The sequence below is a fragment of the Morus notabilis genome, unplaced genomic scaffold, assembly GCF_000414095.1.
Source record: "Morus notabilis unplaced genomic scaffold, ASM41409v2 Scaffold1315, whole genome shotgun sequence".
Classification (NCBI taxonomy): domain Eukaryota; kingdom Viridiplantae; phylum Streptophyta; class Magnoliopsida; order Rosales; family Moraceae; genus Morus; species Morus notabilis.
This window is the reverse complement of record NW_010361046.1, coordinates 71899-87082: the sequence shown is the minus strand read 5'-3', so window position 1 is coordinate 87082 and position 15184 is coordinate 71899. Positions and strand designations below refer to the sequence as shown.

The window sequence follows — 15184 nt, the reverse complement described above, 5'->3', positions numbered from 1 at the left end:
TCATTGATTCAACTACCGTATTTTCCTCACACAAAAAATTTAAATTTCAAACATTAAAATAAAAAATCATGATTTGAATATACCTTCTAAACAGACGTTAGCTTCTTTTGCCGCCTACAACTACAACCTTTGGCTATGCGCAAATTCATTAAATCATTGTGCTTCTGGTTAGCTCTTTTCACGCACCCTAACTGATTAACAATTTAGCTCATACCGGAGAGAGAATAGAGAATAGATAGAATAATAAATGGAGGAGAAATCAACCATTGGTTGCACGCAGACACACCTAACTTACAGAACAACAGAACTTGCACTTCGAACTGATATAGTGAACACAAATATTCTCAAATCTGAAAACTATCTCCAAAATGAGAAAATGTTCTTTTGTTTTGAGGAAAAGAAATACAACTGGAAAATTGTTTTCCAAGACATTGAAGCAATAACTATGTCACCACTTAAAGGCCACTGAGACACAAAACATCGATGCAGCCAGCCGCTCTCTACAAGCTTCATCATTACTAGACAAACCGCAAGCTTATAGGCGGGTCAAGGAATGACGGCAAGAAACAACTTAATTAGAAAAAAGTGGGGACAATGGTATCTCATTTTGTCATCTCCATTCTTATAAGACAGGTTTCAAGTAAGAATATAAGAGTCGGAGCCTGAGGTAGCAAGAAAAAGTCACTAGTTAGTTGCAACAAAATTCTACCCTCCAGCTAGAGAGTGTGCCATGTAACTTTTCGGGGAGTGCTGCTTTTCAACCTCCAAGAATTTTTTCAAACCCAGAATAATCAGAGGATGACAAAAATTCTACACCGGCTGTCCAATCGGATCTAATCAATCACCAAACAAATCATCATCATCGTCGTCGTCATCAACATGACTTGAGTTATTGTTGGGTTCAACACTTGATGATTTTTCTTCGGTGTCTTTGGTTGGAGAAGCTGGTTTACCACTCGAACTAACAGAAGGATATGCCCAGGAAGAACCTACTTTTCCGGCAAAGGATTCTCCATAGAGATCGTCATAAATCCCACTAGTTGGAGCACTTTTTACCTTGTTTAAAACCTCTTGAAGTTTACCAGTCACACCTTTTTGGGAAGAACTGTCCTCCTTTGCCAGGTTTTGTTCCTTCCCTTTGGGTATGACTGTTATCTGTACTAACGATTCGTATTTTCCAACGAGAGTTCCTTCTTTCACACCTATTGGACCAGGTTCTGTTTCCACATCCGCACCATCTGAAATTCCAACAACTTCTTCAAGTTCTCCCCCAACTTGATCCCTGAAGGCAACTCTTGCCTTCTTCGTTCTTTTAGCGGGTCTCTCTGTGTGACTGTCATCTGTTCCACTTGCCGAGCGGCCAGAGCCATCGGATTTAGATGGTACCACAGGCTTGTTGATACCATAACGGTTGAGAAGTGTATTATAGGCCACAATGGCTTCTTCATCGGATGGATCAGGAGGTGGAGGTAGATTGATCTCTGTGGGTAGTGGAGGACGGGGAAAAAGGGCTTCATTGTTCTTTCTCAAAATATAAGTTCTAGTTGATGCTGCAAATCGCAGAGATTGCCCAACTTCAAGCTCAACAGGGGTATCTTTAGTCAACCGTTCATTTGCAACAAAAGTACCATGTGCAGACCCCAAATCAATTACGTATATGCTGCAAAAGCGATGATAACTTGTAAATTCATTTACCAAATATAACATAAAGTAAAGGGGAAAAGAAAACCTTTTAAACATCATAACACTTATATTAGATATTAAAAATAAGATGCAATTTTCCTCATGCCTTGTAGTCCGAAACCAAAACCATGCTATTTAGGAGTGCAGGGAACTAGAGAACCCTATAAGCTCCTGGATCACGGAGTCATCCATCCTCATAATTCAGTTGACAAGCCTAAGGATATTGACTGGAACTCCAACTACGTAACTGCAACCATAAAGAATACTATACATCCAACTCAACTCTCTACATCCGAACGAAAGTTTATCCAATGATTTTGTTTCTTCTATCTTCACTATAACATTTTCTATGTACGTTCAAAGCTTGAGTCTAAAGATTAAAGAAACTCACGCCCATGATATCAAGTAAACACTAATATTCAACCAACCATGACTTAAACTAGTAAACCCATGATATCAAGTAAACACTAATATTCAACCAACCATGACTTAAACTAGTAAACCATTTCCGTTGAACTACTTGAAATTTTGTTTTAAGATGCAATTAGAGCCTAGCATATTATGCTCATTCAGTTCCATTACAATCAACATGTTAGTCCTCAGACGTTCGATTTGTGAGAAAACATCTTAAATTGTGGCTTAAAGGTAAAATATTATGTCAAGATCATCAAGGCAATATCATTGGATGATTGAGCCAGGATTTCACCTTCCATTCCGATGAGGGATAACTGCGGCGTGCTGGCGAGAAACTGACTGATGATCGAGCACAAAATCACATGTATGGAATTGCCTCCCGAAGATGTGTCTCCTCCTGTCGAGATTTATCCGGTCAAGAACCTCGCCGTCCTTCAAAATCTCGAGATAATAAACGCCGGCCCGAGGTTCAATGGCCCAATCAGGCGGCTGCCAAGTCGACTGCCCCCCTCCCACCTGGGTCACCTGCTGGGTCTGCCCCACCAATGTGGCTGCTGCCTCCTGCCCTGCAGGCTTCTGCGGGCCTTGTGCGGCATTGGTCTGATGCCGCGGATGTTGTAAAACCGAGGAATGGGCAGTAACAGGTTTTGTTGTTGAAGACGATTTCGAAGCCGAATTGAGAGTGGTAACTGAGAAGGGTTCCAAGGACTGAGCTTTCTTGAACCTATCAAGTCCTGCTCGTCCGTACATCATTCAATCCCTAACTCACTCAAAACAATCTGGTTTTTATACTTCTGAGCTCACAGAAGAAACCAATAAGCATTGTGGCATTGGCATCAAGTATTTTACAATTTCCAAGCCAGAAAAGAGCCTCTTCGAAAAATAAAACAGTAAAATACACATAAAAAAAACAGATTTTTTAGCCGGATCTAAGAAGGGTCGAAAACAAAAGAATCAAACCCAGTTAAGGCCTACTAAATGTCGTTATAAACTAGAATCTTCTTCTCTTTAGTCAAAAAAAAAAAAAAAACTAGAATTTTTCCCCCAAATCTAAACAACTATAGCTTCGGGCAAAAAAAAAAAAAAGCTTCAGTTAACGAAGAAAAGGTTTTTCCTTCAGAGATTGATGAAAAGATATAGTTTGATCAGTTAATTTCTGGATAAATCGAAACACAAAGGGATTGGGGTGAAACTCGAGAATCACATAATAATAAAATAAAATAAGGGAGATGAAAACTCTAGTATGTATTATAATTACTGCACTCACCAAGCATATGATTAAGGAAGATAAATACAAGTTGATTTGGAGAAAGAAATCCGTCCTTGGAGTTGTGAGAAGGCAACGGGGATATCATGTTGTGAGCCCCTCACAAAGGGCAATTTAATCGACCTCCTGCCTTGCCCGCATCCTGTCCTGTGTTTTGTTGTCGTTTTATAATTTTTAATAGTCGGTTTTTATTTTTCTTATCGTTGGCTCTATCATTGTTGTTTTCACCCGTAATGTCGTTCCTGTTTCTGTCGTTTTGTTTTATTGTCGTTTCTCGTTTTCTCAATTGCTTTTTTTTTTTCCGTTTAATTTTTTTGACGTCTTTGACACATTTCAAGATTTGTGAAAAATTTGTCGCTTTCCAAGTCCTGTGTTTTCTTGTCATTATTACCACTTCCTTTTAGTCGTTCACTTATTTATTGTAGTTCCCATTTTGGGTTGTTTCATTTTCTGTCGTTATCTATTTTTTTTGTTTATTTTTACGCCGGCATATGTTTTTGGTCGTTTGAATTCTATTGTCTTTTTCATCTGTATTCTCTTGTTTTGGTATTTATTTTGGTGTCGTCAAGTGCTTTATTGTCGTTTTATTTTTCCTTTTTTTGCTCTGATTGTCCTTTTCCAATTTTATAGTCTTCATGTTTTGTTGTCGTTTTCGTGTTTATTGTCGTTTTAGGGATTGCTGTGACTTTTTTTTTTTTTTTTTTTTTTTTTTTTTTTTTTTTTACTTTTTTTCAAAATGCAGGCTGATAGTTTGAACCGTTGTAATCCTTCTGCAAAACATTCTCACTAGTGATGTTCTATCCAATCCACAGCCATGGTTACTTGTCTGGTATTTTGAACGGCAACATCAAAAAGTACCAACTTTTGCTTCATTCAAATTCTTCTCTGTTAGCATATAAAACGAACATTGAGATGGACCTTGAATTCCATCTCAGTACATTCACAAACATCTACTTAAAGCCTATTACACTAAACCATCTACCTGTCAAACATGTGATGGAAAAGAATGTAGAATAATTTCTTACACGGCGATGAAAACCAGTTTGTCACCACCCACAGAGTCTTGTGCATACTAAGACCTTGCATTCTTCTGCTGAAGCCTAAACCCCACGTCAGAAGCCATTTTTTCTGTCTAAGACTGTAGAACGGCTGATAAAATCGCGTTCTTGAAAATCGGACAAGCAACAAACCAGTTGGTTCCAAATTTAAATTCCACTTTGAAGAGCTTGGCCTGAACTTCTGTCCATCTGCGCTTAAGCATGTGGAATTGGACAGAGATGACATCCACAAGAAGGTGTTTCATGAAGTAATATTAGTTGTCCCGTGTGGAAATATCCATTCAGATGAGGCCACCAATTTCATTTAGCTATTTTGTTGCAAATTCCTTCTCAATTACACCGACAAATACCTTCAAGCGACCTTGCAGATTCTGAAGAATATTCTTTGTAATCCTTTTCTGGTTCCGAGTGCTTTTGAGCCAGGCAATACCAAAATGTACTTTTACCTGACATCCCTTTTGTTTTGATGGCAAGTCCTCAACTTGGTATCTAAGGTTAAGCTGCAAAAGAGTTAATGGCATCATTAGCATTTGGAATGAGACGTAGAAAGGAGGATTACGGGGACCTCAAGATCACGAAGCCTGCGCCTGAACAATGTAAACAGAAGTTCAGAAGAATCGTAAATGTATTTACATTGAAATGGTCACCGAGCGGAACTCCATGGAGAGTCATAACCTCTTCAATGGTCCAACCATTTCTATCAGAAAGTGGGATTCTTTGCTGCGTACTTCTGGCCTCTCCTCCATAACGTGAAATACTCTTGGCAAATTTGTAACATGTTTGCCTCTCATAGACATCACCCTTCTCTGATTCCCACGGGGTTTGGGAATAGTCAAGGAAACCAGCTTTTTCCATTACTTTACGCTCCAATTCACCCCCACTGAAAAACTCCATGAAGAAGCTTGTCTAAAACACCAACCACAAGGATTTAATAGTCAGGGTGAAAATCCATTTAATAAATGTTGAATTAAAACAAACAAAGGTGTAGCTTATAAGGAGGAAGGCACAGAGAGAAAGAAGGAGAGAGAGAGAGAGAGAGAGAGAGAGAGAGAGAGAGAGAGCTTACTGGAGCAGAGAGAACAGAAGAATAAACCTCAGACATGATGACATCATCAAGGCCCAAAAAAGACCCACTCTCATCACTTTGAAGGCTTTTGGCTTCAGATTCTTCTTCAACAATTCGCACCTTCTGCTCAGGACTCAAGGATCTAGCCTTCCATAGTGCCATGATAGTCCTATTAGCTGCATTAAAAGATACAAAGGAGTGGAAATGGAATTTCAGCCTGCCTTCTGCGTCCCGTGTCTTTGCGCCATGCCTTGCATCAATACCTCTGCCTTGCCAAAGAGTGATCACAATAATTGGACTACCCATAGATGACAGAGTAGGAGGATCAATTTGGATATCTTCTATGTCCTCCCAGAGGAAGAAGAACTTTGTCTTGTGTCCAAACAGATTTGCATGGAACCCAATTATTCTTGGCGAGAGAAATAAACGGCCCTGCAAACGAATAAATGCAAGTTGATGAGATATAGCACAGAAAACATATCGATTGCACTCCTGACCCATATAAAGTATGAAGGAAACAGCAGTGTGACAGGAAAAATTCTCAAAATGAAGTAGTCACAATAACAGCACCTGCAGGGGCATCTTTCGCTTCAAGTGACAGGTAAAATCATTGATAAGAAATTCCTCTGGTGGAAGCCCAAAAAGCTTCTGGAATGCCGAATTTGTTTGAGGAGAACGCACATTTATCTACAACAATTTTTGTTTCAAGTCATGAATAGAACTATATGAAAGGTGTCTAAATATCATCTGTAACAGAAAAGTAAGAAGAGCACCACCATTTTGAAAGTTAAATAAACTGTGTTTTTACCTTCTTCCCCACCTCCTTCTCCATCTTACTCAAGTAATCTTCAACAACATTGCCACCTCTTGTATTGTCCAAGAAAATTCTTAAATGGAGCTTAGACTGACAAGCCTGAGCTAACTTTCCTTGCAAAGGGACCCACACATCAGCCAAATCTGATATATTTGTTTTCACAAAATTGATTTCAGCATGCCCCAGAGATGTTGCATCATCAAAAGGTCCATCAAAATCACAAACTTCCACATCCAGCACAGAAGGAGGCTCGTCCATTGCATCAAATTCAAATATTTCTGCAATGACGGATACAAACAGAAAAAGTGATCGGGTGTCGAATAAGTCCATGGCTTAGGAAAAGACGTACATTTTAGCCTAGTTCTTGCAATATTCTTGCTTTACATAGCGTCTAAAATGGTTGTGGATATAGGCAAATGATTGATAAAGGTTAAAAAGTACAAAAGACTACCATTCCACTGAGGATTAGACTTCTGGAACTTAATTGAACTAGTTCTAGTTTTCCCATTGCAAGTAAACACCACGTATGGATCAGAGAACCCACTTGCATCAACAGCTGCTAAGTTACTTCCTTCAATCAAGGCAACAGTGAGCAACCACCCATCTCCTTGCGCTTTCACACCATGATCACTGCCTGTTATTGGGAATATAAAGAAAATGAATTGTATCCAAAACGATAAAGAAAAAAAAATGAAGGCACAATAGGGATAGGTGACCCATGATATCACCCGGTAGGCAATGAAAAAGAACTAGTCACCAAGCCTGTCAGATTAGAGTTGGTATTTGTCACTAATAAGAAAGCATTAATAGCCAATGGCATTACCTTTTTGCCCTCTGGCCTGCATGAACCTTGAAATCAACCCCAGCACACGTTCAGCTTGAAGCACCAGCACGCCACACACGATAAATTCACCAATAGAATCCGGCAAGTCAAGCCCAACAAACTCCAGCCCTTGAATAGCATCTGGTCTGGCCAGCCAAATGTGAACAAGCACATACAATCCCATAAAAAATGTGAAGAATACAGTGAAATTAGCAAAATACTGCACTGCCAGCTTCCAATCTGATTGGGACTCCGCTGCCTGCAGTGATGCCAAAACCTGTTCCTTGTTGGATCCGACCTCCTTCGAGTCAACTGGCTTGACATTCTGAGATAACAGACTTGCATACTGCTCAAAGCTCTCCTTCAGCCCTTGCCTGGCTCCATTTTCTATCATCCCTTTCATCATGGTACTCTGAAGAAAATTCGTCCTCCAAGATATTACCAAGCGTGAAGTTTGTTCTCCAGATGAACACTCTGGCCCAGGTGTAATACAGTAAAGAACTTCTGTCTTAAAAGTGCTTCCGTACATGACATCAGGAGTGCTAACGCTGGATAAAACTGCGAAAACCTTCCCATCAGCTCTGAGATACGTCTGCTCCTCAGTGGCCCTAACAGCCTTGATTAACTTAGTAGCAGCCTTGATGTAAGTGATCACTCGCTTCAAGCTCTCACCACCATTATCAAACTTCCAAGATCCTAGCTGCAATTCCGTACTTCCCTGCAACTCGGCAATTGACTTTGGAAAACTTGAATCCAACGAAAATAGTAGAGAGTTTAGGTCCCACGGTGCAATAGCATACAATTGATCAAGAAGCACCCCTCCTGGTAAATTGCTTGGGATGTCGCTTCCTTGATCTCTCGACTCCATTATCTTCATTACTTCTTCAAAACTGCTAGAAGAAGACTCATCTTCAGACTTGTTATCACACTCCTCGGGCCCAACCGTTTCAGATATCTCAAACAAGTCGGTACTTCTACGAGAGGGATTCGAAGCTGTATCTGGATTTTTATTAAAGATCTGAGCAATTCGACTGGCAATGGTTTTCTGTGCACAAGCCTTCTCTTCCTTACATGATAAAATCTCTTCTTGTCTTGCAGGAGAAGCCGTGCTTGATGCACTACTGAAAGACCTCGAAGGTGATTCACTTTCCATATCAACACTCTTTCTCAAATGGGGTGCAAGATCACCATTACCATTCAAGTCCGAAAACGAATTGCTTCTGTAGAAGCATATAAAAAGAAGAATTTCACCTACAATCCAGAAAGAAAAACAATAATACGCCATAAACTTACACATTACTTCAACCATTATTTTCGACCACTAAAAAAATTATCACATTTGAATTTTGAAACACTCCCTTGCAATTAGAATTTCACTGTAATAAAGCTACGAGATCAAATTTTTGAGACAAAAATTAAAGGGAAACATATTTCATGTATTGTCCTTAATAGGGAAAAAAGAAAAGGCATATAACTACCTAAACTGACAAAGAAACACAAAAAACACAAGTACCCAGGAAGCAAAATTAACAAAAATTGAAATAAAGATAAAAAGAGAGAAGAAAACATACCACAATCCTTGTTCTTGGACTTCTTGTTTCTGGGTTGAAGAGGGTACCAAGCAGTGTCAAGGGACTTGCTATCCGCATCCAAAACTCGGGAAACAGGAATCTTGACTTGCCCAACAAAGTCGTCGTTGAAGTACTTATCTTCATCCAAAACAGAGACAACTAACTCCTCTTTGAGATCCTCAACCCTGAAGCTGAACTCCTCGCCCCAACAAGGCTTTAAGCTTTTCTTCACCACTTTGGTCTTCGACCTCTGTTTTCCCAACTGCAATTTCACGTACGGATCGCTCAGCCCATTCAGATCCATCGCCGGAAGATTCCTAGCCTCCATTACGCGAACCACAAGCTTCATTTTTCCGATCACGAAACGTAATCAAATGGGAAAATTTACAAAACCCAGAGAAGAAAACCTTATTATTGTTGCAACGGTTCGGGACACGTGAAAACTATGAATTCACAATTTTTTTTTTTTTTTTTTGGATGAAAGAAAACGAACAAGATTGTAGAAAGTTAAAAGAACTTTCACTTTCCACGAAATGTGGAAAAATCCATGGATCTGATTATATGGAGAGGAAAAAACGAAACAAAACAAAAATGTTCTATTCTTGCTTTTCAATGCGAACGAGAATTGACCTGAAGAATATCTCGGAAAATGGCAGAGCCCAAAGAAAAAGGAGACTCGGATCAAAATTACAGAAAAAAAAAAAGGATTAACTGAACATTCAAAACCAAAAGCTATAGCGGAATTGCGGAAACACTGAAAGAAAGGAGAAGAGAGAGAGAAAAGTCTTTTAGCTTTTTAACAGTTGATCAACTTCTTCCTTTCTTTTCCTTTCCCCCCTCCCCTCTCTCTCGGTCTCTCTCTTTCTCTCTCCTGTCCTAGGAATTTTGCGCGTAAGATTTGGACTTTTTGACTTTCGTAATAATTGTTAAAAAATATTAAAATAAATTTCTCCAAAAATATTGATATTTTTTATTTTGCCATTTTTTATTTTGGGATAAAGATTTGCTTCTAAATTAAAATAATGGTAGGCGGGTGATTAGTTTATGGGCACAAGTTATTTCCACGTTTTGTAAAGGATCGCCTAAACCCCATTTGGGAGGCCATTCAATACTTATTAATTGGGTATCCAAATGGTATAAGAATTGATCACAATTCACAAGGCACAGTATTATATAATTCCCAATTGCCATAAAATATTGATGAAATGAATTTGTTTGAAAACAATGGAAGAGGCAGATTCATGCTCATCTTTTAAATAATGGTTTTTTTTTTTTTTTTTTTTTTTGGTTGCTAGAGCTCGTCTTTTATGTTCTTGATCGAAAATTTTGATGAAAAAAGTACAAACAAAAAATGAAGGAATTAGTGGCGTGGTTGACACGGTAGTTTGTCGATTTCAATGACAAATTTTAATGTTGAGGTTCAACGGGAATGATTAGTAAAAGTCATCACTTTTAAGTCGTTTTTTGTGCTCTCTTGTGACGATTATGAACAAAGATAATGGCATGTGAATATATAAGTGAATGATGTTTTGAACTCATCTTTCTTAGAATTCGTCGATCGTCCAAAGCTCATTTAAATTTGAGTTGGGACTCATTTCTAACTGTGGTAATTCAAAGGAAAATTCAAACCAGATTCACCAGAATATGAAGACGGAAATTTCATCGCCAAGAGACTCAAGCAGTAACGGAGTCAGCCTTTTATTTTAATAGGAGTGTACATTAAATTTTTTTTAACAAATTATCTTAGTGGGCAGTAGCGGAGCCAACCTTTCACTTCAGTTGACGCGTACACTAAATTTTTTTTAATAAATTATCTTAGTGCATATAAGAGAATATATTTATTTTAGTGAGGGTTTAAATATAAAATTTTAAAATTTTTAAAAGTAATATTTTTTTAAAAAAATTTGAGTGGGGGCAGTAGCCCCCACTAAACTGTACTTAAATCCGCTATTGTTAGTGGGACATATAAAAAATATATTTATTTTAATAGGAGCATATATTATTTCAGTGAGAACTTAAGTGTAAAATTTTAAAATTTTTAAATGTAATATTTTAAAAAAAAAAAAATTTAAACTGTACTTAAATATGCCACTAGACCCAATGAAGAGTATACATACATCCAAGTCGTCAAAGAAGCTCCCATGAATGGTGTCATCGTAGAGGATCCAAAAACATAAGGCATATCCCTATCAGTAGTTTATTAATCTAGTGCCTACCACAGAAATCCCCTCATAAATTAACCAAAACTATAAAGGGAGAAAGAGAAAAATAGGTCAAGACTTGAGATAAATTAAAATTAATAGGCCAATAGTTTACATAAGTTAATAAATATACTAAATTATTATTTTCGTCCATAACTAGTCTGGTTATGAACCATAACTTGACAAGTTATTGTCTATAATTGTCCATAACTTGTCTGGTTATGAATCATAACTTGACAAGTTTGTCCATAACTTATCTGATTATGAACCATAACTTGACAAGTTATGACCTATTAATTTCTATAACTAAAAATTAACCTATATACTTTCTTAAGCTTTTCATATTAGCATATTTTTTACTATTTTCCAACTATAAAAACACTTTTGGCCATCCCCAAGTTTTGCATATAAATCATAATTTATCGCCGTCACCTTTTTTTTGCCACTTACCAGAATAGATAATGGCAGGAGACGAGCAATAAACATCTTCATTTGACTAATACTTAAGGCCATTAGTTCTGGTCATACTTCACGTCAAATAAAAAATAAATATGCCCCTTGAGCCATTGCAAGAACCTTCCACTATTATTGACTTTTATACTCCTGTCATATGCTCCGTATAGAGATGATAATGTTCTAGCCTACAGGCATGTTTCATGTAGAAAACAATTAAAGACAAGGCATAATAGGCATATGACTAGTTTAGGGAACAAGATCCTTTAAATGCGTTTGAAACTCGTTTTAAAATGATTTTATTTTTTATATGAAAATGAAAATGAAAACGTTTTCAATCTCAACCAGAAATCATTTTTAAAAATACGTTTGGTAGTTTTATCAAGAGATTATTTTCAGTGTAAAAATACCAATTAATGTCTCTTTCTCTCTCTCTGTACTCAAAAAATGAGAAAACGAAAATAAAAAATGAAAAACGACTAAAAGTCATTTTTCATTTCTCTCTCATTTTATACTAAACTAAAAAATCGTTTTCATTTCTATTTTTTGACTTTATTACGTTAAACGCCGTTTTGAAGACGTTTTTATTTTTTTTTCTCAAAAAACGTAAAAAATAAAAACAGAATCAATTTCAAACACGACCTTTGTCTCAATATCCTTTCTCTTGTCTCTCAAAGGAGAAAGAGCCACTTAGCAAAATAGGTTGATGTACGAAAAATGCTAAACGGCCCCGCGGAGCCGTTCAGCTCCGCAGACACATGGGCTGGACCTTGTGCACTTGTGTAGCCGACTTCAAGAGCTCTTGAAGCTTCCATTATTGATGACGTTTCGAGAAGCTTACATGTCTCAAACTACTAGTGGCTCTGTTTGCTACGTTTCTAGACAAAGAAATTACATAGCCCACTGTTTGGCTAATTTTGTGTGTTCGCAAATGTTTAAACCTATACCAACATTATACTAAAGTTAACAGATTTGGGATTAGGGAAGAGGGTTATCAATGTTGATAGAAGATGTAAATCGGGATTTATATCAGTCATGACTTAATAATTATTTTACGTCTATTGGATCATTGACAATCATGTTATAACTTATATCTATATGAAGTGTATTTAATGTGGATTTACTCCTGCTGATTGTGCCCCTCTTCACCGTATTGGCACAATACATCTAAAACAACATTCAGTATTTTACTCCTTTGATACTCCCTTTGAATTATTTGGTATTCAAAATGAATCTGCTTCAGCCATCAAAACTCATATTCAAGAAACTAATGAACTTTTTGAATCTAAAAGGCAAGTTTTCAATCTGTTAATGATCAACATGAGTAGAGTAGACAACTTCTCAATATGCCCTACGCCACAGTTCCAAATATTTATTGAAAGAATGTCAAATTTCTTAAAAGGCCTTTCCATATTGGCCTTAAGAATTGCCAAATACCCGGTCATTAGATTATGGTCTCATCAACTCAAAAATGTCGGTCACCTTGCTTGTATAGTAATCTGGTTGGATTTTATTAGACGGGTCTAGAAGATCGGGCAAAGTTGTACAACCTGACATGAAATAGAGAGAAGGAATGAGGAATTTAAGCATTGGACAAAAACTCCTGATGGTCGCAAAGTCGTGGAGATCGTAGAAGAATGAGAGTACCTGAGATAACAAGGAGAGTTCTACAGCCAGTATTTTGTCCAAACAAAATATCAGTGTCTAATCTGTCACCCACCATACACATTCTGGAGCAACTGAGATTGAATCTGTAAAAGAAAATACAATATTGAGACTTTGAGTAGACGTATATTCTTTAGATACATGTTAATTATGGTAACATTATACGCCTTTTCCTATAACAGGGAGATAATGTGAAGGGGAAAAAGGCATGAGTAGGAGCTTTTAGATCTGCTTACTTTTTAAGTAAAAATTCCATCATAAAAGTGGATGGTTTTCCAACTACAATGGGCTCTTTCTGAGTTGATCCACAGATGGCGGCAACCATGCACCCAGCACCTGAAACCCAAAATCAAACCGCGTAATAACTGAATAAATTTTGCTGACTTTTCTTAAAAGTGCAGAAATAAGACGGAACCTGGCCACTCTTGTAAATTAGTCATGTGGCCAACTGCATCTCGGTTGGTAGCAATGAACAAGCACCCAGGGTTCTCGCGTATGCAAAGAGTTCCATATCTGCCAGTTGATCAAAAAACACACATTCATCAAACTAATAAAGGATAAGTATTGCGCTGGAAGAATTCTTAGAAGGAAGGAAAAATAGTTCTTACTGAAGCTTGTAATAGTTAATATGTGGGTCTAGTCCAACCACAACCGCTCCAACCTGGAAATGGAAATTGCAAATTCTTCATTTCTAACAGAAAGGACAATCAAACAAACCAAGAAAACAATAGCAAAGATGTTAAATTACACTCTTATCGTGTTCAAACAGACAATTTGGCTTCCATTCTGCTGTCTTTTGACCATCTTCCTGCAATACAATGTTTTCACATTATTTCATTTAGAAATGCTCTCTTAGGGATTTACAAGATGACGTGAGGTGAGAGAAATTTCTTCACTATCATTGTAATCTAATGAATATGCAAAACAAAGAAAAAGAACACAAGAAACTTTTTACCAAAATGTTTTTCAAATGTCTACAGATAATAATAGCCTATGGTATTTCAGTCCTCATTACCTAGATAAACAACATATAGTGCAGGATAAGCCCCGCAATCGCTCTAATTGGCTATAAATCATGTAATCAAATTTAGGAAACAAAGTTCAGATATCGAATACACAATGTCATTTCCGATTTCCGGGCTATAATGGAAAAAAATTGGCCTAATTATAGTTCTTGAGAAGGTAAAAAAATGATGAACTCACCGGGCCACCAAGACCTGTAAACCCAGCTAGTTGGAGCTCTTCTAATATCCCTTCCTCGCCTATAACATAAACCTGCAAACAAAGGGGGCTTATTAAAGTCTTCTTAATCAAAGCCATTGAATTCTAATTTCTAAACCGTGACAGAAACGGTATAGTAAGAAGAAACCTTTTTATCTTGGGGAAACTTGTTGACCTTCAAGAACATAGCAGCAGCAAATGAGGAAGAGAAAATCTCATCCTATAAAACAAATATTCTAAATTAAAAAAAAATCAGAAATTTACTCAAAAACAAAAACAAAAAATGATAAATAAAAGACCTCAGTTACTGAAATGCCGAGGGAATGGAACTTCTTGGCGTATTGCCTTCTCGATTTTGTGGAATTGTTGGTAACGAAAACCAGCTTTTTTCCCTATATACAAAACCCAAAACCCAATACACATAAATCCACCCAAATTTCACTAAATAAAAATAAAAAAAAAATTAAAAAAAAAAAAAAAAAAAAAAAAAAAAAAAAAAAAGGTACCTTTGAGCGAAGGAAGTCAAGTGTCTGGGGGACGCCATCGATGAGCGATTCACCCTTCCAGATAACACCTGATTATAATATGAACGCAATATTAAATCACAGAACAGAAAAGGAAGAATTTTTACGACTCAGAAGAATTTTACAAAGAAAACAACAACAAACCAAAAAAAAACAAAAAAAACAAATTACCATCGCAATCGAAGAGAAAAGCGTCGACAGAATCAAGAAGATCAGGGGTGTTGTGAGGGGAGAGGAGGTGGGAAATGGGTTGAGTTGCGGAGTTCATTGATGGATGGTCCGAGGAAGAGGTAGTCCGTTAGTCGTTATTGGCGTTTAGAGTAAGCAGAGACGAGCGACACTCCAAGCAGTTGGAATCGTGTCCTACCTACCACTGAAGCATGTCTACTTTGTAGCAACGGAAAATAAGGAGTGATTCACTTTT

General features: G+C 37.3%; 3 protein-coding genes across 5 annotated transcripts; all 3 read right to left on the bottom strand.

Annotated features, from left to right (window-relative positions):
• Positions 1 to 297: 297 nt before the first annotated feature.
• LOC21400924 (protein phosphatase 1 regulatory inhibitor subunit PPP1R8 homolog) lies at positions 298 to 3494 on the bottom strand. 2 transcript variants are annotated; one of them, XM_024165711.1, is made up of 3 exons: positions 3365 to 3494; positions 2390 to 2891; positions 298 to 1660 (listed from the first exon to the last, which is right to left on the bottom strand). In XM_024165711.1, exons 2-3 carry the CDS (start codon positions 2848 to 2850, stop codon positions 838 to 840), a joined length of 1284 nt encoding a protein of 427 aa, XP_024021479.1. In that variant the 5' UTR covers positions 2851 to 2891; positions 3365 to 3494; the 3' UTR covers positions 298 to 837. The 2 variants fall into 2 exon arrangements, with proteins under 2 accessions (XP_024021479.1, XP_010096489.2); XM_010098187.2 differs by having other exon boundaries at positions 2390 to 2857.
• Positions 3495 to 4216: 722 nt separating this feature from the next.
• On the bottom strand, positions 4217 to 9559 carry LOC21400923 (C2 and GRAM domain-containing protein At1g03370). 2 transcript variants are annotated; one of them, XM_010098186.2, is made up of 8 exons: positions 8697 to 9559; positions 7126 to 8376; positions 6754 to 6936; positions 6297 to 6580; positions 6059 to 6175; positions 5489 to 5920; positions 5056 to 5328; positions 4217 to 4922 (listed from the first exon to the last, which is right to left on the bottom strand). In XM_010098186.2, the coding sequence occupies exons 1-8, from the start codon at positions 9043 to 9045 to the stop codon at positions 4731 to 4733; spliced, it is 3081 nt and encodes a 1026-aa protein (XP_010096488.2). In that variant the 5' UTR covers positions 9046 to 9559; the 3' UTR covers positions 4217 to 4730. The 2 variants fall into 2 exon arrangements, with proteins under 2 accessions (XP_010096488.2, XP_024021458.1); XM_024165690.1 differs by having other exon boundaries at positions 7126 to 8345; positions 8697 to 8771.
• A 3035-nt stretch (positions 9560 to 12594) lies between these two features.
• LOC21400922 (phosphoglycolate phosphatase 2) lies at positions 12595 to 15184 on the bottom strand. Its single transcript, XM_010098185.2, has 11 exons — positions 14932 to 15184; positions 14743 to 14810; positions 14536 to 14628; positions 14385 to 14456; positions 14219 to 14290; positions 13764 to 13823; positions 13624 to 13676; positions 13431 to 13528; positions 13252 to 13351; positions 12998 to 13101; positions 12595 to 12900 (listed from the first exon to the last, which is right to left on the bottom strand). Exons 1-11 carry the CDS (start codon positions 15026 to 15028, stop codon positions 12800 to 12802), a joined length of 918 nt encoding a protein of 305 aa, XP_010096487.1. The 5' UTR covers positions 15029 to 15184; the 3' UTR covers positions 12595 to 12799.

Bases quoted from the DNA above. Each gene is read 5' to 3' on its own strand.
- LOC21400923 (XM_010098186.2), bottom strand. From the start codon at position 9,045: ATGAAGCTTGTGGTTCGCGTAATGGAGGCTAGGAATCTTCCGGCGATG. The intron at 8,377-8,696 runs GTATGTTTTCTT...TCTGGATTGTAG, and splicing joins GTCCAAGAACAAGGATTGTG to GTGAAATTCTTCTTTTTATA. The intron at 6,581-6,753 runs GTAGTCTTTTGT...CCGTCATTGCAG, and splicing joins GTCTAATCCTCAGTGGAATG to AAATATTTGAATTTGATGCA.
- LOC21400924 (XM_024165711.1), bottom strand. From the start codon at position 2,850: ATGATGTACGGACGAGCAGGACTTGATAGGTTCAAGAAAGCTCAGTCC. The intron at 1,661-2,389 runs GTGAAATCCTGG...TCGCTTTTGCAG, and splicing joins ATCCCTCATCGGAATGGAAG to CATATACGTAATTGATTTGG.
- LOC21400922 (XM_010098185.2), bottom strand. From the start codon at position 15,028: ATGAACTCCGCAACTCAACCCATTTCCCACCTCCTCTCCCCTCACAAC. The intron at 14,291-14,384 runs GTTTCTTCTTAC...CTTTGTTTGCAG, and splicing joins AGTTTCCCCAAGATAAAAAG to GTTTATGTTATAGGCGAGGA. The intron at 13,352-13,430 runs GTTCCGTCTTAT...TTTGGGTTTCAG, and splicing joins TAATTTACAAGAGTGGCCAG to GTGCTGGGTGCATGGTTGCC.